We start from the raw sequence: 20,661 nt of genomic DNA on the forward strand, positions 1-20,661 counted from the left end.
GTGGCGCACAGGCCTCTCTGGGACCCTGCCAGAGGTGGATGGCTCCTGAAGCCAGTGACTGATGGGGACATGGCCTCTAGCACCGAACATGAAGCCCAGGCACACATGCCAGCAGATGTGTCCTTATATATTTATATATATATGTGGCGTGTGTTTTGTGTGTGTGTGTATAAAACATTATTTAACAGTTAAATACATTTCAACACAAGCGTCTCATAGGGCAGCCCTGGGCTGGGCGGCACACACAATCTGCCATCAGCACGGTGGAGACGCTTGGGTGGATGCAGGCTGCTCTCCAAGGACAAACCCAGTCCTGACAGGGACCGCAGGTGCGGTGGTGGCCTCACTCGGCTGGCACCTCGTACTTGAAGATGACGCTGAAGAGCGGGCCGCCCAGCCGCTCGGCCAGCCAGGCGTTCTTGAGCACAGCCAGCTTGAGGCTCTCACAGCGCAGCGCTGCGTGGTAGTTGGTGTGCACAGCACGGCCCATGCCCTCGATGACCACCAGGTCGGCGCTGCGCTCCCGCACCAGCGTGGCCAGCCCCTTGTCCAGGCGGCTTTGGGAAGGAAGAGGCTGGGGTTGGGCAAGGACCAGCAGGACACCAGGGACCTCAGCGTCTGCCTCCACAGCGCTTCCTGAGCCACCTTCCACCTGAGGGTCCCAAGGAAAGGTACCACCTGGCTCCGGAGTCAGGGCACAGAGGGACCAACTCACCTGAGGTCGAGGCATGGGGAGCTGGAGCCCGTCTGCACCAGTAGCAGCTGCTCCTCCTGGAGTGCAGAGCTGGGAGACAAGAGATGGTCAGCGCCTTGTGAGGGGCGCCCTGGGCACCCCTGCCACAGCCAGGCCCCACCAGGCTGCCCCTCGCCCAGCACCTACTGGACGACGGGATCCATGGCTGCGATGCGCTCGGCCACGAGGAGAGACTCGCTGTAGGTCACGTCGTTCAGGGCAGGGCCCGAGTTGCACGCCAGGATGACCTGCAGGGGAGGCTTCAGCTTAGTCCTGGCCACTGCACTGCCCTGGCTGACCCTGGCAGGCCCCGCTGGACCCCGGCACAGCGTCAAGGCTGGGGCCTGCAGTGAAAACCTTTCCAAGGGGTGGGGTCAGCCAGGCTGTGGCAGAGTGGCCCTGAGCCCTCCTGGCCTTGCCCACACCTACCTGCTGCCAGGAGCTCGAGGCAGTGCCAGCCCCCCCAGAGTGGAGGAGCCCGGGGAAGGGTCCCCCACACGGCCTTTGCACTCACCTCCGTCCCTCTAAGGAGTAGCTCCCTGACAAAGGGGAAGACTCCCAAAATGAGGTCTATTCCACTGTTATCTGCGAAAATTAAGGCACATTTATGAGGGGGTCCCTGTAAGACAAAACCAGGACGTTCAGTTGGGAACGGTGCATCCAAGTGCTGCAGACCCCGCCGCCCCCACACCCCCACAGGCTTGACCAGAGCTCAGGGTCCCAGGGTGGCCAGCAGGAGCTCTGCCCCTTCTCAATGGTGCCCCAGAGACTTCAGCACTGAGGCTGGCTGGGCTGCCAAGTGGCCACTATGAAAGGGCAGGTGGGGCACAGGGACAGTGGCTGTCATGCTCTTGGCTGGGACACTGAGACCCCTCCGTGCACTGCCTGTTCCTGAGGCAGCGCCTTGCCCACTTCCCTGCCCACCTCCATCTGGGCCCACTGCCCCCCCCACACCGTGCCATGTCCCTCGCAGGCAGAGCAGGGCACCTCTACGTACCTTTAACCTCTGAAGCCACTTGCTGTAGGAATCCACGAGCCAGGGGCGCTCTGTGAAGAGAGGGACAGCATTGAGGCAAGTGAAGGAGACACGTCTTTGCTGCTTGGGTCTTGGGGACCCTGAAGGCAGTGCGGTGTCAGGGGCCCAGCAGCTGTGCCCCCAGCCAGCCACCGGTCCTCTCCTGTGGACAACGCCCCCATGCAGCAGTCCCATGGAAGATGCTCATACCTTGTAGCTTCCTCTTCGCTTCTTCAAACCCGAACTGGGGGTCAGACTCAAGGACACTGCGCGGAGGAGGAGAAGAGGAGATCAGATGGGCCCCCAGCGAGGCCTCTCCTGCCAGGCTGTATGCTACCCCTGCCACGTGGCTGCAGGCCACTGGCTTACTGAGTGATGCCACGGAAGCCGCAGCAAGGTTCTCAGGCCGAGCATCAAGTCCCAAGGTGACTGGGCCCGGGCCAGGGCCTTCTGTGGCTGGCAGCACTGGGGGTGCCTACCGCATCCCATGGGAAGATCCCCTACAACACCCTGAAAGGGGCATGTGGCCAGCTGTGAAGGGTGTGGTGGGGATGCAGCCAGTCCTAGTCACATCTGTGTGCAGACAGCCAACAGGGGCCCAAGAGGGACAGGGAGGCCCCACCCGACTGCCCAACTGCGGAGCCCTGGGGTTACCACGGGGAACTGGCATCTGGCTGCAGCCCTGGGTGGGAGGAGGGGACCAGCCAGCCTGTGAGGCCCATATGCTAAAGTAAACCACTGTGGAAAGCACGGACACCGCTCACCCCAGATCAAGAGGTCCAGGCAAGGACCTCAGACAGTCCTCAGAATGCGCATCCCCACACGTCAGGGCAGCCAGCTGCACAGCGCCCCTCACCTCGGAGGGAACCACCCCCAAAACCTTAGCCATGGAACCATGGCGTAGACGGAGCATTCCAGTGTCAGCTCGGATCCAGACTGCACCCCAGGGTCCCAAAGTGTCTACACGTTAGGGGGGCACCCTGGGGACAGGATGGAGACGCCTGAGCTACAGAATGAACGGGTTCTGAGCCACCGTGAGAGCAAACAGAGCGCCAAGCTGGGCACAGCGCTACACCTACTCGGACACGGCCTTGGCGCCCCAGTCGAAGACGTTGCCTGCCAGCAGCCCCCTAGCCAGGGCCAGCTGCCTCTCCTCCCAGCCCAGTGCGTCCAGGGCCTGGACCACACACTGGAAGCACTTGAGTGCGACGCCGTTTTCCTTCTGCTTCACCTGTGAGACGCAGGACGATGACTGAGCACAGATGCCTCTGCTGCCCCGGTCCAGCCCTCCAGCTCCCCAGGACAGCCGGGGATGCAAGGCCCACTGTGGGGCCGGGGGTGGGGTGGGGGTGGTGGTGGAAGGTGTCTGTGGCGTCTGTCCCGGGCAGCGCTTTACTGCACTGTGGCGAGGATGGGCCCAGAGACTGAAGCAGCACCTGGACAGTGCCAAGGGCAGAGCATGGGACCCTCACGGGGAGCCCTGGGCACCCAGATGCAGCCACGTGGGTCCAGGTAGAGGCTCCCCGCACAGGCGCGGTGTTGCAAGGCTGACATGCAGTGGCCACATGGCCCAGGTACCATGGGGACAGGGAGGGAGGCCCTGACATGCTCAGCCTCCAGTGAAGAGCCCGGGGTATGTGTACACACACACGAAACCATGGGCGCTGATGCTCCCCTGTGCCAACGCCTCTGACAGTGCTGGGCTTCTCGGGGCACTGGTGCGGCTGGGCGGGGCGGCTCACCTTGGAGTAGGGGTCAGGGAAGCTGAACTCATTGAGACAGTGCTCGCGTGTGTCCAGCAAGCTGCGCACGGTCAGCGTCCCGTAGGCACTGGGGACAAAACAGGCAGAGAGCCTGAGCAGGCAGCCTCAGAGCACCCAGAGCCCGGGAGGGGCCGATGCCACAGGGTCGCCGGGCCGCAGGCTCCACGCTGATGGCAGGGCGCTGGCCCTGGGGCGGGGCGGGGGCGGGCACCAGATGGCACTCACAAGGGCTGGTGCCGCAGGGTCTGCAGCTTGCTCCAGTACTTCTGCCGGAACTTCGCAGCCCTCTCAGCCGCATCCGCCGACTCAGGCTGGCTGGCCACGGCACGCTTCACCACCTGCCAACAGCAGGTAGTGGGCATGAGGCTGCCCCAGGCCAGGTCCGCTGGCTCCCACAGTGAGCACTGCAGGCCTGGGCATTGATGACGACCAGAGCCCCCCCACTCCTCCTCTCCCCGGGAACAGCACGAGGTGGTCCTCCAGCCTGAGCTCAGAGTCCAGGTGACCTTTGGGCAGTCACCAGGCCCAGGTCCAGCCTCAGAAAAGCAGAGAAGGCTTGAGCCTTGGTGGCACCTCCCAGAACTCACCCACAGGATGGGGTAGGGCTTACGCCACACTTGGAGACACTTAGGAGTCCCAAGAGCCACTCACGAGCCTGTGCCATGTCGAAGGCAGTCAGGGAATGAGTGCCCTAACTGAAAATGCCCCTGCCACCCATCTGTACCACTAACCCACCATGCACCTGGAGGCAAGTCTGCCACCCTTCTCACCCCCCGAGACAGACCAAACCCCCACCCCCACCTTTGCCCTCCCCTCTCCTGAGGGCCTCCTCTGTCCCCTGCACTCATGTACCCCGTCCAGGGCTTCCTCGAAGCAGGTGAGCCAGTACTCCCGGGCCAGGGCGTCGTCAGTGAGGTCCACTGTGTCGGGGACGTAGGAGGAGGGGTCCAGGAGAAGGGGCAGGTTGACCAGGGGCCTCTCCAGCCGGTCCATCTCCAGCAGGTCAAACTGAGAGGACAACAGAGACTGCGCTTCCAGCAAGAGAGCGGAAAGGCGCCCAGGTGTGCCCTGGCCCTCCCCGCTGCGACCAGTGGTGGTGGGCAGCCAGGCACCGTGTCCCCACATGACCTCCCCGGCTTCTTCTGCCCTCAGCGACTGCCCACACGACATACTCAGGTCTGCAGTGACCAGAGAAAAGCAGCAACCACTCCGGGAAGGGCTGCCTGGACATGAGGCCCGAGCAGACGCCCTTGCCCTCCCTGACTGTGAGCGGGCCTGGGCCAGCCTCCGTGCCTCCTCCTAGCCTCAGGTGAGTTAAAAGCCAGTCTGCTGTGAAAGGCACAGCATGAGGACACGCGGAGGGCACATGGCTACTCAGGCAGCGCCCACAACTCACCGTGCCACTCCTTGCCCGCTGGGTGGGGCACAGCTCGGGCGACGTGCTCATCAGCCCGGAGCTGCCCGCATAGTTCTCGCCCCAGCTGTACTGGTTTGGATCTGGAAAAGCAAGAGGCCGGCCGGCGAGTTAGCCTCGCTTCGGCTGAAAGACGGAAAGTGGGGAGGAAAACAGGTGAAGTCGCTCATCTCCCTGAACACTAAGAATACGCACTGCTGTGGCCGCCCAGGCCTCGGGGTCCCCAGCCCATCCTGCCCTGCGGCTCGGCTGCCGACCACTGCACGGCCACCACGGCGATACTCACTGTCTTGCTCGGCTCCTTTTAGGAACGCACCGATGGCCCCCAGGTAGCCTTCGTGTCTCAGGAAGAGCGCCTGCACTTCTCCCTGCCCCGCCCCGGCCCCGGAAGCCGGTCAGTGTCCACAGGCCCAGCTGCGCCACTGGCCACACTCTGGGAGCTGACCACACAAACATCAACAGGCTGTGCCCAAGTGCACGGGCCACTTCTATGTGAGGGACCTTGGGGGTGCTGGCAGCTGACAGTCACACACTAGCTGCCAGGCTGCCTGGGCTATGCCCTTGACAGCACCTGGCACTGCCCAACCTGTCGTACAATCTGCGGTCACTGGACAGGTTCCATACACCTCGGGCCTGCGTGATGCTCACTGGCAGCAAGGAACAGTCCCCCACCTGCTTGCCACTGGGAATGTCCTCACACACAGTGTGAAGAATGCCCACAACTAACCAGATGGGAGGCAGGTGAGGGCCAGGTCTAGGCAGTGGGGCACCCCACTTCCTGGAACACATGTTCCCAGGGAGCCCCCATCCTGACTCCCTGGGCACCATCTGGCCCGCAGGCTGCCATGTCTGCAGTGTGGACAGGCCTGGCAAAGTGACTGGGAAGAACAGGCCCGGGAGAGAACGCGCCCCACACCGCAGTCACCTTGGAGAAGAAGTTAATGCTGTAGGTGATGGTGTGCATGGTCACGGGGTGGCCCCGGATGAAGAAGCCCCCGAAGTACACTCGGTTCAGGCCGTGGAGCTTCGCGTAGAGGCAGGCAAGCTGCCCGATGTCATTGCTGATCATGTGCAGCAGGCTCTTGGCCATATCTTCTTTTGAGAACTCTGGGGAGACACAGGCAGCCGTGGTGGGGTGACCCCAGGATGTTCCAGAGCAGTGCTGGGCGGGAGACTGGGGACAGCAGAGGACTCTGAAGGGCACCCGGCCCGTGACTCAGTCCCACAGGCAGAAGATCTGCGTGCAAAGCACTCTTTCTCCTCTGTCTGCTCCGAACCAAAGGCGGATGGGACTCCTCTGCTGATGCGCTAGGGCCCGGAGCGGGCGTGCAGCAAGCACAGGCCGAGGTAGCATGGCAGAGAGAGGTTCTGGGACTGAGCTTCACATCAGTGTGCCCCCCGGTGGGCACAGGACCCAGGGGTACCTTTGTCAGCAGTGGCCGACTTCCCGAAGCTGCTGGCGATGAGGTTGCCGCTCAACCCCAGCGTCTGGTAGGCGCCCCCGTAGATGTCTTGTACCAGCATGTCCACGTTGGCGTGCTGGCCCTTGGAAGCCAGGTGTAGCAGCTCATCAAACTTCTGCAGAGGCAGAGCAGAGGGTGGGGTTTCTGGCAGCTAGGGGGTCCCCACCTCCTGGAACCAAGTTCTTAAAGGTAAGCAGGGCAGGCTGGGCACAAACACCCTCCCCTGTCACTGGGCTGGGGGCTGGTAAGGGAAGCCCGACATGGTAGGCTGCCCACCAGGTTTCCCTGGTAGCTTGGGCCCCCACCCTTCTGAAGATAAGCCACTCAGTTAGGGGGTCCTGGGCCCCAGCAACAGTCAGAACAAAGACCACAGGAAGGACCTCTCTGTAGCAACCCAGATACAGGCCTCCACTGACCCAGGGGTACCTTCGTCTTGGTGAGCAGCGCCCCGAGTCCCCAGAAGGTGCCACCACCAATGGAGCTGCCGCCAATCCACTCAAACATGTCCTCTGTCTCCACCTAGGACAGAGCCAGGCAGGTACCTCAGCCCAGAGCCACCAGGATGTGTGGCCAGGGCTGTGCTGTGACATACCCCAAGTGCCACTGTGGAACACATGCTTAGCTCGGGCAGCAGGGGCCTCACAGCACCTGCTGATCACTCTCCCACAGCCGCAGGAAGCGGCCTCACCTTCACAATGGAGACGCCAGAGCCCACGTTGACCAGGAGGTACGGGAATATATTGGCATGATTGGTCTGGAAGCGGAACTCGGGCTCCATGTCTTTCTGATACACGAAGGCCTCATGTGGGATGTTCTTCAACACAAAGTTGCACCCCTTTATCAGGCAGGTCATCACATCCTCCTTGTCCACTCTGCAAAGGAAGCAGTAACCCAAAGGGGACAAACCACGATGCACTTGTCGAGTGCACCCCCAGGGTTTGGCCCTGGTGGCTCCCACCACACCATCCCCACACGAGCCACTGTGGCCGTGCGCCTGCCTTCTCAGCCCCAGGCCTCCGCTTACTTCAGCTGTAGCTTCTCCTCAATGAGGTCCTTGAACTTGTAGGCCCCGCCCCCTGTGGCTGGGATGACCTTGGTCTCCGTGTTGACCAGGTGGTCTTTGATGAAGTCCAGGCAGGCCTCGATATAGGTGTTCTCGAACTTGATGAAATGCAGACGAGCCGTGATCTCTTCCTGGACTGAGATCTCATAGGGTGGTTCGTGGTCCTGCTCTGCGTCCTGTAAAGTAAGGCAGAACATCTGCACGGGCAGGGGCAGCACCCCCGCATGTCCTTGAGCACCCTGCCCCACGGCACCAGCACTGACATCCATGGGGCCAGGTGGAAGGCCAAGGGCAGCCTCCCTGCTGGTGGGAGGGGAACCCAAGGGAGGACAGAGAAGCTGCCAATATCCAGACACTTCCAGCACAGCTCAGTGGATGTCTGCAAACAGCAGAGGGCCAACAAACAAAAAGCGACAGTGCCAAGTCCAAGTCCACAGGGGAGTGGCCGCCCGAAGCAAGGCTCACCTTTCCTGAGTGGTCAAAGGACCTCACTTTGGCCACTTTGTGCTGCACTGTTGAATAGTAGGCCAGCTTGGTTAGTGATCCACCTAGAGGGGAAGACATAAACCAAGCAAGACTCAGCACCCGATGCAGGAGACCGGGACGCCTGTCCTCCCGGGAGCTCTCTGGGGCATTCGGTGCTTCTGCCACGGCCTCCCCTTTGAGGAGGGAATCTCTGTGGACAAGACGTTTGGTGCTGCCTGCACCTAAAATCCCTGTGGGCGCAAAACAGAAGAAGGGGAAAATGAACTATCAAGCTGCAACTTGTTTCTTAGAAATCCTACTCCCCTTCAGGTCTCTAACCAACCCCAGAACAAGATTCCCCTGCCCACCTCAAGTCCTAAAGCAGAAAGGGAACCATCAGGTCTCTGGGTGTATCTGGCTGCCACCAGTCGCTAGAGTAAACGCAGCTCAAGCTCTGATCCTGAGAGTGACCCAAAGAAATAAGGCATTAGTAGGTCTCCATGAAAGGACACATACACTGGGCCATCTGCCTGGATGAGTGGGGCAGGCCACACAGGAGCATCTGCCCAGGTGGACAGGGCCACAGGTGGGGCTCGCCAGCCAGCAGGCAGCAGGGGGCAGAAGCTCCTGCCCTGGGGATGTTCTGAGCCACCAGAGGTGGTCCTGGTCCCCAAATTAGCCTAAGAATGGGGGCCAGGGGTTTAGCTCAGTGACCTAAGTGCCTGCTTGGCAAACGCAAAGTCCTGAGTTCCATACCCGGTGCCAAAAAACAAACAAAAATTAGTCTAAGAAGTCAGGCAGAGGACCTGCGTCCTCAAGAGCCCTGTCATCCTCCAGGGTGCTGCATACAACCAGACACTGAGCTCCACTCCAGGAAGAAGCAGGCGCTATTCACCGGGGCCACTTCGGGGAAAGCCGCTGTGAAGTCAAGAAAGGCCCTGTCAAGGACAGACATGTTCTGGCAGTCCTTCCAGACACAGATGGGCACTGCAGAGGTGACAGCATGTTCACAGACTCAAAGGATCACAATCAACGACCAGAAGGAAACACCAAAAGCTCAGCTCTACAAAACCACTTCAACAAATGACACTTCTAGTGGTGCCTGATAGAGGAGAGCCAGCATCTCTCGACTGACTGATGGCAGGAAGGCTAAGTGAGGCTCAAACGGTGGCTTCCCAGGAAAGCATGTAAGGGACAGGTGAGGGTAAACATTCAGGCCCCCACACAGAAGTATCTGAAAGCCTCCCATTCAGCAGTGATCGGTCACCTGTCACAGTTTTGTTGCCCCTGCCTCACTCAAGCGTGACAGCCCCACAGCCTTGCTTTGTCCAGCCCAGGCCAGACCTGCCTTTGGTTCCATGGACACTGTCATGGGCTTAATTTCATCCCCTGGCCCGTGATCCTAAGCCTCCTGATCCCTCCTCCCCGCCCCAATCCGACCTGGGCCCCAGAGTCTCATTAAAAGGCTGGCTCGATCCACCTGTGAATAAATTGCTTTGTGAAAACAGATTGCAAAGGAAGGAAGACGTGGCAAGGGACTCATCAAGCTACTACTAGCAAAGCCCCGTCACGGAACCTGCGTCTTTGGTGCTAGTTTTAATTCATGCCCCAAACAGGATATGCGGGGTGTATGGGAGCAGAGGCGGCGGTAGGTTTCTGGGAAATACATACTCCACGTAAAGCCCCACCTCCAAGGCCTCCCAAAGGAGCTTCCAATTCCCCAGCCAGGAAGAAGAGATGGGGTCAGCTGCCTGTGGAGACACAGCTCACAGGGAGGTCAGCCTGAACCAGAATCGGCTCAGAGCCCAGTGCAGTGGGCCATTCTCAGGGACCCCGCAATTAGTATGCAGCCAAGCAAGAGCACACTGATGTCCTGGGGCATGGGGTGGGGTCCCCAGTTCAGCACCTGCCCGGGCCCAGGCTGACAGCGTGACCTGAAGGCTGGAGGAAGCTTCCCAGAGGTCACCTGCCTGATTTTCAGCACCTGAGCCACACCTCCCTGTCCACCTAGACCCAGGCTGTCCAGCTACCTTCTGCCCAGCACACACCACACCTGCCCTTCCTCTCAGAGACCCACCCTCCCCTGGCCTGCAGAAACCTGGAGTCAGGTCCAAATTCTGCATCTCTGCTGATAAATACAGTACCCCCATGTACCCAGAGGTGAGGCACTCCGCTGACCTGGAGTCCCAGAGCAAGAGAGGAGAAGCCCTTGCCAAGAACAGAACAGCTGAGGTTTCCTGGATGCCAAGACTTGAGTGAGGGAAGAGGAAACGGGAGACACCCGTTTTTAAAGGACACTGTTAACAAGCACATTTGCTTGTGGATGCCTAGGCTTAGGACCGCTGGGAGCTGTGACGGCTCACCAGCTGCAGTACGAAAGGTCTATTCCCACAAACAGTAAGTGTGTCCTCTTCCGATCAGACGTAGGACCCCACACAGGGCAACTTTTAAAGACAGGAAATAAATACTGATGGTTAAAAATACCTCTGCAGTGCCCTGCCGTGAAATTCCTCTGGGCCTGGCCCCAAAGAGCAGGCCTTGGGTGCTTCCGGGCCCTAAGGCCAGGGTAGCCCTCCCACCATAACTCTGGCTCTGCACTTGTTCGCTGGCCAGTAGCCACATGGACAATCCAAGGCAAGCCCCATTTTCCTGGCTGTGCCCCAAGTGACATGCAATTTCAATTGACTTTCAGATACACTTAGTCCCGACTTGTCCCTGCTGAACAGAACCCTCAAGTGTAGGGCCATAGGGTCGTTCAGGGCACACGTCCCACTGGAGTGAAGGTCTCAGAACCTGAAGGCCTCTGCCTCAGAACCTCTGGAAGGGGCTGATCGTGGAGGGTCCAGCTGATCACCAACTCCAACCAAGTGTCCCTCCAAATGCTTCTCACGTACATTCTCTCAACCACCACCCGGCTGACCTCGCCCAGAGACCACCCCAATGGAGCCCCCTAAAAGGTGGAAAGACGGGTCAACCTCTATTCTCAGCGCTCCTCCCAGGATGAGGCACCTCCAGAAGATGGTGAAACACCAAGCCTAGCCTCAAGCAACCAGACCACAGGGCAGCAGTAACTATGCTCAACACTCCAGATGCAAGCAGTTGTGCACCCAGAAGCACTCGGCCTCTGCAAGGAAGCAGGAGTCCGCTGCACACCCCATTCATTCCAGCATCAAGCACCTGCAGCAGATAGCAGCTGTTCCCCGTGGGAGCTCCCACACCTCAAAATGGCGCGGCAGAGTGGGTAGGGGTCGGGCTGGGTCCTCTCCTGGCCATGTCATTTACTGACCAGGTGACCCTGGCCAAGTTAGTCCACCAGGGGCTAGGTCAGCAGCTCGTGCGGCTCGCCAGTAGTGCTGCGGTGCCCAGAGTGGTGGGATGTGGGTCTGCCCAGGGAGGGTCAGTGCGAGGGGCGCCAGCTATCTGCCGGGAGGAGGGGTCAGCCCACGGGTCCGGGACCGCTGTGCAGGCCCCCCGGGCCACAGGGAAGTCGTGGAAGCGAGTCCCCAGGTCTCATATCCCCGTCCGGCAGACTCCTGCCAGCTGTCAACTGACAGAGAACGAGTCCTCTATCAGACAACCGAAAAAGCCGCGGGCCACAAGCCCCGACCCTAAACCGCGGGGGGCAGCACGTGGACTACAAGTCCCGGAATGCCTTGGTCCGCCGCGTGATACCTACCGGGAACTGCAGTCCAGCCGCCGCTGCATAAGTGCACGCGAGCGCCCCGAGGACTACCAGTCCCATGAGGCTGCGCAGCGGCCCGTGAGGTTGTGCGCGCGGCCCGCACCCCCGCCCTTCGTCCTTCCCGCCACCCCCGCTTGTCCCTCGCGCCCGCGCCCGCCTCTGCGACGCCGATTTAGGCACCCGGCCTGCGGGTACCTATGTCGATGGCGAAGCGTTTGGCGTTCTCCAGGTTACGGAAGACTTCGTCGGGGGGCAGCGTGATGCTCTTGTCCAGGCTGTCTCCGCTGCTCCCGCCGCCGCTCGCTCCACACTCCGCCATTTTGAAAGTGCCCGGCCAGCCTCATCAGCCATGGAGATATATGCGCATGTATTTGACTGCTAAGCGCACCCGAGCATATATTATGCTAATGAGGCTCTGGGCCCTGCGAGTCCCCCCCACCCCCACCCCCGCGCCCCCAGGTACGCCGGCGCTAATCCTGGACCAAGGTTCCAGGGGCCGAGGCAACGGAGGGGCGGCCGTTATTCCATAGAGTTGCAGTATTAGAACAGAATATCTGGATGTTCTTGTTTAACAAGCTGACCAGATGTTAACTCCAGTGTTCTGAGCCTGCCGAGCCGGCTTTCGGGAGCCACATGGGCCTGCGTGCGTGCTGTGAGCTTGGCCCCAGTCTCTGCTAGGGTGACTCACTATCCGGTTCCCCAGGGGGGTGGGACCTTCCGCGCCAGAAGTCCCACGCACCCTGGAAAAGTTCAGGACCCTGCCCAGCCAGAGTGGCTCCCGCACCTGTAGCTGGAGATGTGCCGCGGGGAAGGCTGCCTGGACAAAGCCACTTTCTGGCGAGACCGGAGTTCCGAAAGGCTGGGGCAGGGGCAGGACAGGGTTCCAGGGTGCAGCCCTGGAGCCCTGGGCACTTTGGGAAAAGAGCCTGGTTGGAACCAGACACAACCGATGCTAAGGCAGCTTCAGGGCCTAAGCAGGTGGATTTGTCTCTGGTCTTCAGCCTCTGCCTGCAGGCCGAGGTGTCCTGGCTGTGAGGCCAGCTCCCATCGGAAGGCACAAGCTCAGAGCATCTGACAAGACTGCTGCGAGAATCAGCCTTGCACGTGCTTTGGGGACAGAGGATGGGTAAACCTTCACCAAGGAGGCAGGCCCTCTCCTGAGAGGGAGTGGCTGGGCTGCTGTGTTCAGGGGGACGCTCCTGTCACTGGACACCCAGACCTATGCAGATTGAATGGGGATGCTCTCTGTTCTCTGCTCTGGGCTGGCCAGAGGGATAGCCTATGGAGATATTTCCTGTAGAGTAGACAGAAAGGGACAGAGCTTGAAGGAGGTGAGACAGGAAGCAGGCAGGGTGTAGCCCTGGTCTGTGACTGTCATTCAGAAAACATGCAACATACTCAGCTCCTTCCCACTCTGTCTGTGGGAGCTGTGGTTCTAGGCTCCTGCAGACTCAACCAACATGCCACAGCCTGTCTAAAAATAGATGCCCTTTCCCAGACATGGGCTTGCCCTGGGCAGGTTTATGACCAGCGCCACCTGACTCAGCAGGCCAGAGCCCTGTGGGCAAGCCCAGCAGGTGCCTTGGGAGCACCTCTGGGGACAGATGTTACAAGTCAGGGGCAGGAGCTGGGGCTGGAGACCAGGAGTTTCTCCTGTTGTTTGCCTTGGCTAAGCCTGTTCCTGCCGTAGGGTCAGGTCCACTGTGGTGCCTGGATCCCTCCCTTGTAGAGCCCGAGGTCCTGGAGCTGTCCCACCCTTGAATATCCATGGAGAACTGATGAAAAGCTGGGGGCAGAAACCTGGTCTGCACTGGAAGCAAAACTGCTTCTCTCCCTCAGCCAAAACCCAGGTCTTTCTCCTGCCTGGAGGTCACTGGCAAGCACCCCTTCCACCCACGGCTGCCTACTCTGTGGTGCCCACACCATAGTACTGTGTGCTGTAGAGCCAGCCCTTGGCTGCCCAGGACAGATGGGAGGCACAGACGGCGGAGGGGTTGACAGTTGGATTTTATTAGAAGACTTCATAGTCCGTGGGCACCCACGTGACAGAGAGCTCAAATTCTAAGTACAAAGTGTGCCCACACGCACCCACCCACACTGAGGAATCCTTTAAGGATCGTAGTGGAGGTCCCACCCTCCCCCAGCAGCCCAGAGCGAGCCAGCGCCCATGTAGCCCACGTGGGCCTCTGGGCCGGTACCCAGGTTGAGTACCTTCCTATGAAGATACACCTGGAGTTCCGCCTTCACAAAAGGCAATGTGCCCACGGCACGCATGCCCGCCTGCAGGTGCGTGCCCAGCAGTGACGGGCCTTGAAGAAAGTCCTCTACAGGCCTGGGTGCCGGCAGGTCCAGCCCCTGGCCCTACAAATATCATAGAACCCCGCAGCTGGGGACTTCCCAGAAGTCACTTGCTGAAATGCAAACACAGAACAACCCCACGGGGTCAGACGCTGGGCAGGAGATGGCCCTGATTGTCCTCAAACGCCACGGCTCTGCAGGCGGTGCGTTCTCCAGCCTGCTGGCCTGGGAAGGGGCTTCCAGAGAAGGGTGCATCCGCTTGGCCTGAGCTGTGGTGGTGGCAGTGGGTGGCAGGGAAGTCACCAGGGCCGCCAGAGGCCGCAGGCTGAAGGGCGTGCAGCAGGGGAGACTTTGGAGGAGGGGCGCGCAGGCAGGGGTGCAGCGCCAGGCATGGGGCCCTCCTTAGCAGGCACAGTGGGGGCCGAGGGGGGCCGCTGGAAGTGGCAGAGCAGCTTCATCTGGGTGTCGCTGGCGGCATGCAGGGTCAGGAACTGCACGGCTTCCTGCAGGCACCAGGAGTAGCCCTCACTGTAGTCTCGGTGCAGGCTCTTGGGGCCAGCGGCCGTGGCAAAGGCTGCGGGGCAAGCAGAGTGGCATGAGGTGGGACACAGGGGTGGGCTGGGGGAGTCGCAGGGGCTGGAGTGCGAGGAGGCGCAGGGCGCCGGGCGCGGCCGATGCATACCTTTGCTGTGCTTCAGGTAGCTCACGGCCATCTCCAGGATGTCCGCCTTCTCCAGCTTGGAGTTGGGCTGGTGCCGCGCAAACTCCTGCTCCAGCAGCAGCTTCAGCTGTTCGATGCTGCTGTTGATGCGGTCGCGGCGCATCTTCTCCACCACAGGCTTCCGCAGCTGCGGGAGGAGTGGGTGTCAGCGGCTGGACGCAGGAACCCCGAGACCCCGGGACCCGTTACGCGGGGACTCGGGCGCGCCATGCACTTACTCGGTTCTTTTCCTTGGGGCTGAGCAGCTCCACGGCCACTGTGCTGGGGGCCATGCTGGCGTGGGCGAGCGTCCCTCCCGGTGGTGCTGTGGGCCGTGCAGCCCCTATATAGGCGCAGGCGGCGGGCTGGCGCCTGGGGTCCGGGCACCGCGGCCGTTCCCACACTCAGCGGCCAATGGCAGCTCGGGCCGCACAAAGGCGCCGGCCCATTAGCGCACGCTAAATTGCCTATGAATTGGCGCGGGCACAATGGGCGCTCCCCGAGGAGCAGGTGGGCCGCGCAGCACAATGTCCGGGCTGTGGGAACGCGCTCGCCCTCATTAGCATCCCGGGGCCTGGTGCTGGGAGCCCCGCGCCTCAATATGCTGCCTTTTCCCAGGCTGCGGGCGGGGGGCAGGAAGGAGTTCCCGCCCGCCCCTCTCCGCGACTCCCCAGGCTGCTGGCGGAGGCCAGCTCACGTGCACAGAAGGGAGAGCTTTGGATTCTTGGATTGAGCAAGCCCAGTGGCCACCAGGGAGGTGGGAGTGGGGGCACCCACAACCTCCCTGACCTAGACCTGGTGCCCCGGGGGAAAGGGGACAGAGGTGGCCACACTTTTTCTGAATGGTGCTCCTGTTGTCCTGACCGCAGGGGGAGAGCGGGGCTGGGCTCTTAAGTTCAGCCCTCCTGCCATCCACAGCTGGTCAGCTGGGATTCTGTCCTCTCCAGGGCTCCCCGGCCAGTTCTGGATAGCTCTGGGAGCTGGGTAACATGAGATGCCCAGCATCGGCCTGGCATCTGGGCAGCCCAGGGCTCCCTAAACCCGTGCAGTGGCATCAGGGCTGCTCTGGGACCAGTGGATGTCCCTGGAGGTCAGCCACAGACAGCATCCCCAGAGCAGGAGCTGGCATGCTTCTTGTGGTCACTGTGTGTGGTTGTGGGCAGCTATGGCCACACTTAGCCCTCTGTGCAACCTGGGCACCTGTAAGGTGCCATCCTCAGGGGGCAGAGAGGGATACCAGGTAGCAAGCTGAGCCCTGCTCCAGTGTATGACATCTCAGATGGCTTTGAGCAAAGGCCCCAGAGGGTACCTGGCCAGCTTCACAGAGGGCCAGCAGTGGCTTTGGGCAGCTTAGAAGAGGCCCCGGAGCACTCTGTTCTTATCCTCTGAAGCCAGGAGGAATCCAGATGTCCTGTGGTGGCTGAGGGTCTGTGGGGCCCGGCTGTTCCCCAGAGGCAGTTGGCACCCAGTCCTGGGCACCTTGGCCAGGCTGACCCAGGAGCCAGGCTGTCTGGGAGATTGGCAGCTATGCACAGTGTGGCTGGGCAGGTCCCCCAAGAACTGTGCCTGGTGTGGCAGTGCCTGTGTGATGAGCAGCCCGCGAGGCCTGGCTCAGGATCCCTCATGCGTGGAGCCGTTGGTGGTCAGGACAGCACAGGATGACCCTCCCACTGGCCAGCTTGTCACTGTCAGGAAGGCAGCCTGCCCACTCTCCTTGCCACCCCTCACTCTGACTGGGGACTCCCCTCTGGGGAGGGAGTCTCACACAGCCCTCTGGCCCTTGTTGGGTGCAGAGGTGCAGAGGGTGCTGGCAAACCCAGGAGGCAGCACGGAGGCACATGCCCACACCTCAGCCCTGCACACCCGCTGCAGCTGGCACTGCGGGGCTGGGGGTCAGGCCAGTCCTACAGGCTTTCAGGCACCTGATGATGTGTAGCCCTGAGATGTTTGGGGGATATATTCTGGTCACCCAAGCCACTTCTCATAGTGTGTTGTGAGCACACATTTGGGTGTCCTGGGGCTGTGCTGGGGTGGGGTGAGCAGGGTGCTCTGGTCCCCAGTGCCTGTTGCCTGGCATTGCTAACCCAGAGCCTTGCACCAAGGAGTTGCTCAGCTAGGAGCAGAGGGAGTGGGGGGCACGGGAAAGAAGCCTGGCCACAGCCTCCACCAGCTGGACACAGGCTCGGAGCCCACGCATGCCCTGCCACTGCTGGGCTGCTGGCAGAGACCCAGGGGCTGTGCCGGATGTGTGTGTGTGTGTGTGTGTGTGTGTGTGTGTGTGTGTGTGTGTGTATGTGTGTGTGCGCATGCGCTCGGGGAAGGGGGTATGTGCAGGCCAGAACTGTGCCCCAGGCTTTGGAGGGGGCAGTTGGCTGGTCTCAGTCCTGCCTGGTCCCCTCCCCCAAGCTAGTCCCTTGGCCCAAAAGAGACGCGTGCCGCCGGGAGATGTGGTCCAGCCCCCACGCCCTCAGCTGCCCGCCCACCCGCGGCGGGCCAGGATGGCAGCTTACGGGAGATGAGGGTGGTGGGTGGGCTGTGTGGGGGGGTCGCCCACCCCTCCCCCCTCCTCCTGGGCTGGAGCAGCTTTGATCCAATTTTCAGTTGTGGGAAATATGAAATGAATGGTGTGGAGTCCTGGCCGGATGAAAGGCTGGTTCCCTCCCCGAGTGCGGGCCAGATGGCAGCTCAGGCGGCCTCCGAGGCACACGCCTGGCCTTTGTGGGCCGTTTAACACTGTGAATGGAGCCAAAGTGTGGGAAACTCACTGGGCTCCCGGCTCACACGTCAGTTTGGGAGGGGGGAGGGGTAAAGCAGGGCTTTGCCGCGCTGCAGAGGAGGGCAGTCAGTCACCCCAGTCCCGGCTGCCTCCAGCAGTTTGGGGTGACTCAGGGGTTCTGGCCCCAGCTGGGCTCAAGGAGGGAAGGGCTTTGCCCTGCCCACACCTCCCAGAGCCCCTTGCCCAGGAAGGCTGGGTTGGGCTGACAGAGGCCTGGGGAGGGGGTGTGCTGCCTCCTGCTAGGACAGCACGCTTGGCGCAAGATGTGGGGGGCTCGAGTCTGGCACGGTGATGCCAGCATCCAGAGTCCAGGGTCCAGGTCATCTCCCTGTCACCTGCACTCCAAGGCCGCCACCTTGGGCTGCCTGCCTTGCAGAGAGCAAAGTGCAGAGCGGCTGGGTGTCACTCCCAGCTGCCGAGGACTTCTTGGCAGCAGGACTGTCACACCGGGCAGTTACAGTAAGCAGTGTGTTGGTTCCTCAGAAAACCAAACTGTAGAGCAACCGTGTGACCCAGAAATTCCCTTTCCAGGTCCACCCCACAAAGGGCTGAAGACGGGGCCTCGCTCAGCGAGGCGTGTCAGCAGCATGGCTCACAGTTGTCAAGGAGTGTCCAGCCATCGGGAAGGCTGGAGAAAGCCGGGTCTCCAGCCAGTGCAGTCATGTGGCTGGAGGCCCCAGGATAGGCTGTGGGGTCAGGTTGCTCGTGACTAAGAAGAACACACAGGGCAAACCCTCTGCTCGCAGAAGGGGCCTCAGATCATCAAATTCACAGCAGAAGAGGAGACAAGGCTGGCTGCTAGGACTGGGGTGGGGGTGGGGGGTTAGTGTTTAAGGGGCACAGCTCCGGCTTGGGGAGATGGAAGTGGATGCGGTCACAAGTGCTCCTGACCTGTAGAGCAGCCCTTCAATGTGACGAGGTGGTCAGGTTTCATGTCACGCATGTTTTGCCCTGGTGGAGGGACAGAGACTGCTTTCTGGAGAAGTCACGGATGCCCTCCTGTCCCACCCACTCCCAGGGCAGCAGCTTCTGACTGCCCTACAATGGACCTCCCAAGGGGACACGCCTGCCACTCTTGCCTGGCCTCCTGCTCAGGGCCACAATCTCTGCCCCACCTGGCTGACAGGGCCCCCTGTGCTGGCTGGACTGTTAGGTCCTAGAGACCAGACTTGCCAACTTGCAGGTCCATGGGGGTCTGGGGGGCACCGGTGAGCAAGCAGGCTGGGGTCAGGGCTGGGGTGGCCTCTGGGAAAGGAGGCGCAGCCTGTGGCTCCCAGCTTTGCCTTCCTTGGATCTTGGAAGTCCTTGCTCAGGGCCAGTGGGTGGAAAGCCCCCAGGGTGGCCAAAGCCACACTGCCTAGCAGGTGGGACAGTTACAAGTCCTGGTCCAGGTTATAAGGACGCTGTCCCTGGTGTCCAGTGCTACCACATGGTGACTCTGTCTTACACCCCACAGCAGTCTGGGACCCAGCCCTCTGGCTGCAAGGTGACATCCAGCTCCTCTCACCAGGTGACCTGGGGATGGCTCAGCCACCCCGGCCTGCAGGGACACCGGATGCTAGAGGACCGTCTGCCCAGGCAGGGTGGGCACTGGAAGGGAGCTGCAGCAGGAGGGGAAGGAGTCCCAGCATCTGCCCATGAGGGAGTGCTGTCCTCACGCCCGGCCCAGGGTGTGGGGGTCTTGCGCTGTGTGAATGCAGCTCAGTGCTTCCCAAGCACTGTGCCTGTGGTGCTGGGCTCAGACCTCACTAGGAGCTCGGACACATCCCTGCTCCATGCGTGCTTCTGGCCCAGGGTGGAGCTGGGATCTGAACCTGCAGTTCAGGGTTGGCTTCTCCCTGGGCACACCAGGCCTTGGAGCACCTGGGGGAGGGCGCTGCAGGAATGGGAGCTGAGAGCTCCGGATGGCGGGTGGACAGACGGATGGATGGACATGGGGACAAAGGGCAGTCAGCTGACGGCCAGGGTAAGCCCCAGAGGGTGGGGTGGGCAGCCCAGGGTGCTCTGCAGAGAACAAGAGGTCATCCTGGGCCCTCCGCCCCAGCCCTGCTCTTGTGCTGGTGGCCTGGCTCGGGCTGCCTCCTCCCTACCCAGGGCCAGTCACCCCAAACTGCTGGAGGCAGCCAGGGCTGTGTGGCCCCTGTCCTGCCTCGGCTTCCTTCCCCTAATGGGGCAGAGGCCAAGCAAGGGACAGACCTGGCCCTGCACCGGGGGAGGGGACAGGGAACATAGGCCTGGGAGGCCCCATCTGCAGTGCAGAAGGACAGTGAACCGCTGGGCAGGAGGTCCACCTCGTGGTGAGGGAGGTGCCAGGGACCCCAAACGTGAACACAGTTTGGGGACTGAATTTGGTTAGTTTTTCTTATAGGGTTTTTTTTTGAGACAGGGTTTGGCTTGGTTGCTCAGACCAGGCTGGAACTTTTAATATCCCTGCCTTAGCCTCCTGGGTAGCTGGGATTGTTGGCATGTTCCACCATACCCGGTTTACTTGTGTAATTACTTGTGTAATTTTTAGAGTTTCCACACACATCATGCACCACCTAACATTTACGTGGGTGATGCACTCAGGCAAACCTGCACGCATTACACACACACGTGCTGCTCCAGCAGGGGAGTCGGGAAGGCCTCAAACTCTCCCAGGCTCCGCTGCCCACCTGAGGGGGTGACTTGAGGAGGGGACGCCTGGCAGTTCTTGAAGCGGGATGTGCTTCCAGGCAGGGGTTCCGGGAGGCACCTTCCTTCTGGGTGGAGGCTGGCAGGACACAGGCGGGATTGAGCCCCAAGGCGACAGCAAGAGCAGCAGGTGAACAGACCCCACCTGGGCTGGAAGGAGGCTCCCATGCGCACCCGTGATGAACCAGCATGCGTGTGTCCACACGTATGTGCTATGCGTGCCCTGGCAAGTGTCCGCTTATGCTATGCCTGTGTGTGCTGCCCTGCCTGTGCCCCACTCCCATCTGGCTCAGCAGAGCACTGCTGTCTGCTACCTTCCTGCCCCTGCCCCGGAGCCCAGCCGTGGAGAGGGTAGCGCCCCTTCCCCAGCACCCCCTGAGCACTACCGCCTGCCCGTGACACAAGGCCCACCGGGCCCCAGCAGCCCTCGGATTTGGATAGCCCCTGGGGCCTCCACTTCCCCTTTCAGACCCCTTCTCAGCTCTAGGGACCTCCAGGACCCTGAGCTTGGGGGCAAGGGAGGACAGACGTGATGTGGGCCCAGCCCGGCACAGGGGGTCTGTGCTGCTCCAGCCCTGCAGACCAGTCCAGCCTCCCCACAGAAGCCTCTGTGGCA

General features: G+C 61.3%; 2 protein-coding genes across 3 annotated transcripts; both read right to left on the minus strand.

Annotated features, from left to right (window-relative positions):
• Positions 1 to 106: 106 nt before the first annotated feature.
• Pank4 (pantothenate kinase 4 (inactive)) lies at positions 107 to 11,951 on the minus strand. 2 transcript variants are annotated; one of them, XM_003461502.5, is made up of 19 exons: positions 11,794 to 11,951; positions 7,917 to 7,999; positions 7,413 to 7,627; positions 7,077 to 7,260; positions 6,815 to 6,907; positions 6,350 to 6,503; positions 5,851 to 6,032; positions 5,212 to 5,293; positions 4,908 to 5,008; positions 4,364 to 4,519; positions 3,737 to 3,849; positions 3,491 to 3,578; positions 2,828 to 2,979; positions 1,959 to 2,014; positions 1,731 to 1,780; positions 1,248 to 1,352; positions 881 to 981; positions 716 to 784; positions 107 to 557 (listed from the first exon to the last, which is right to left on the minus strand). In XM_003461502.5, the coding sequence occupies exons 1-19, from the start codon at positions 11,915 to 11,917 to the stop codon at positions 344 to 346; spliced, it is 2,322 nt and encodes a 773-aa protein (XP_003461550.1). In that variant the 5' UTR covers positions 11,918 to 11,951; the 3' UTR covers positions 107 to 343. The 2 variants fall into 2 exon arrangements, with proteins under 2 accessions (XP_003461550.1, XP_063091406.1); XM_063235336.1 differs by having other exon boundaries at positions 107 to 574.
• Positions 11,952 to 13,586: 1,635 nt separating this feature from the next.
• Positions 13,587 to 14,996, minus strand: Hes5 (hes family bHLH transcription factor 5). The gene is made up of 3 exons (XM_003461501.5): positions 14,836 to 14,996; positions 14,579 to 14,744; positions 13,587 to 14,470 (listed from the first exon to the last, which is right to left on the minus strand). The coding sequence occupies exons 1-3, from the start codon at positions 14,887 to 14,889 to the stop codon at positions 14,196 to 14,198; spliced, it is 495 nt and encodes a 164-aa protein (XP_003461549.1). The 5' UTR covers positions 14,890 to 14,996; the 3' UTR covers positions 13,587 to 14,195.
• Between the last annotated feature and the right edge of the window lie 5,665 nt (positions 14,997 to 20,661).

This window comes from Cavia porcellus, unplaced genomic scaffold (assembly GCF_034190915.1).
Source record: "Cavia porcellus strain 051 isolate PalLab524CR breed Dunkin Hartley unplaced genomic scaffold, mCavPor4.1 scaffold_25, whole genome shotgun sequence".
Taxonomy (NCBI): domain Eukaryota; kingdom Metazoa; phylum Chordata; class Mammalia; order Rodentia; family Caviidae; genus Cavia; species Cavia porcellus.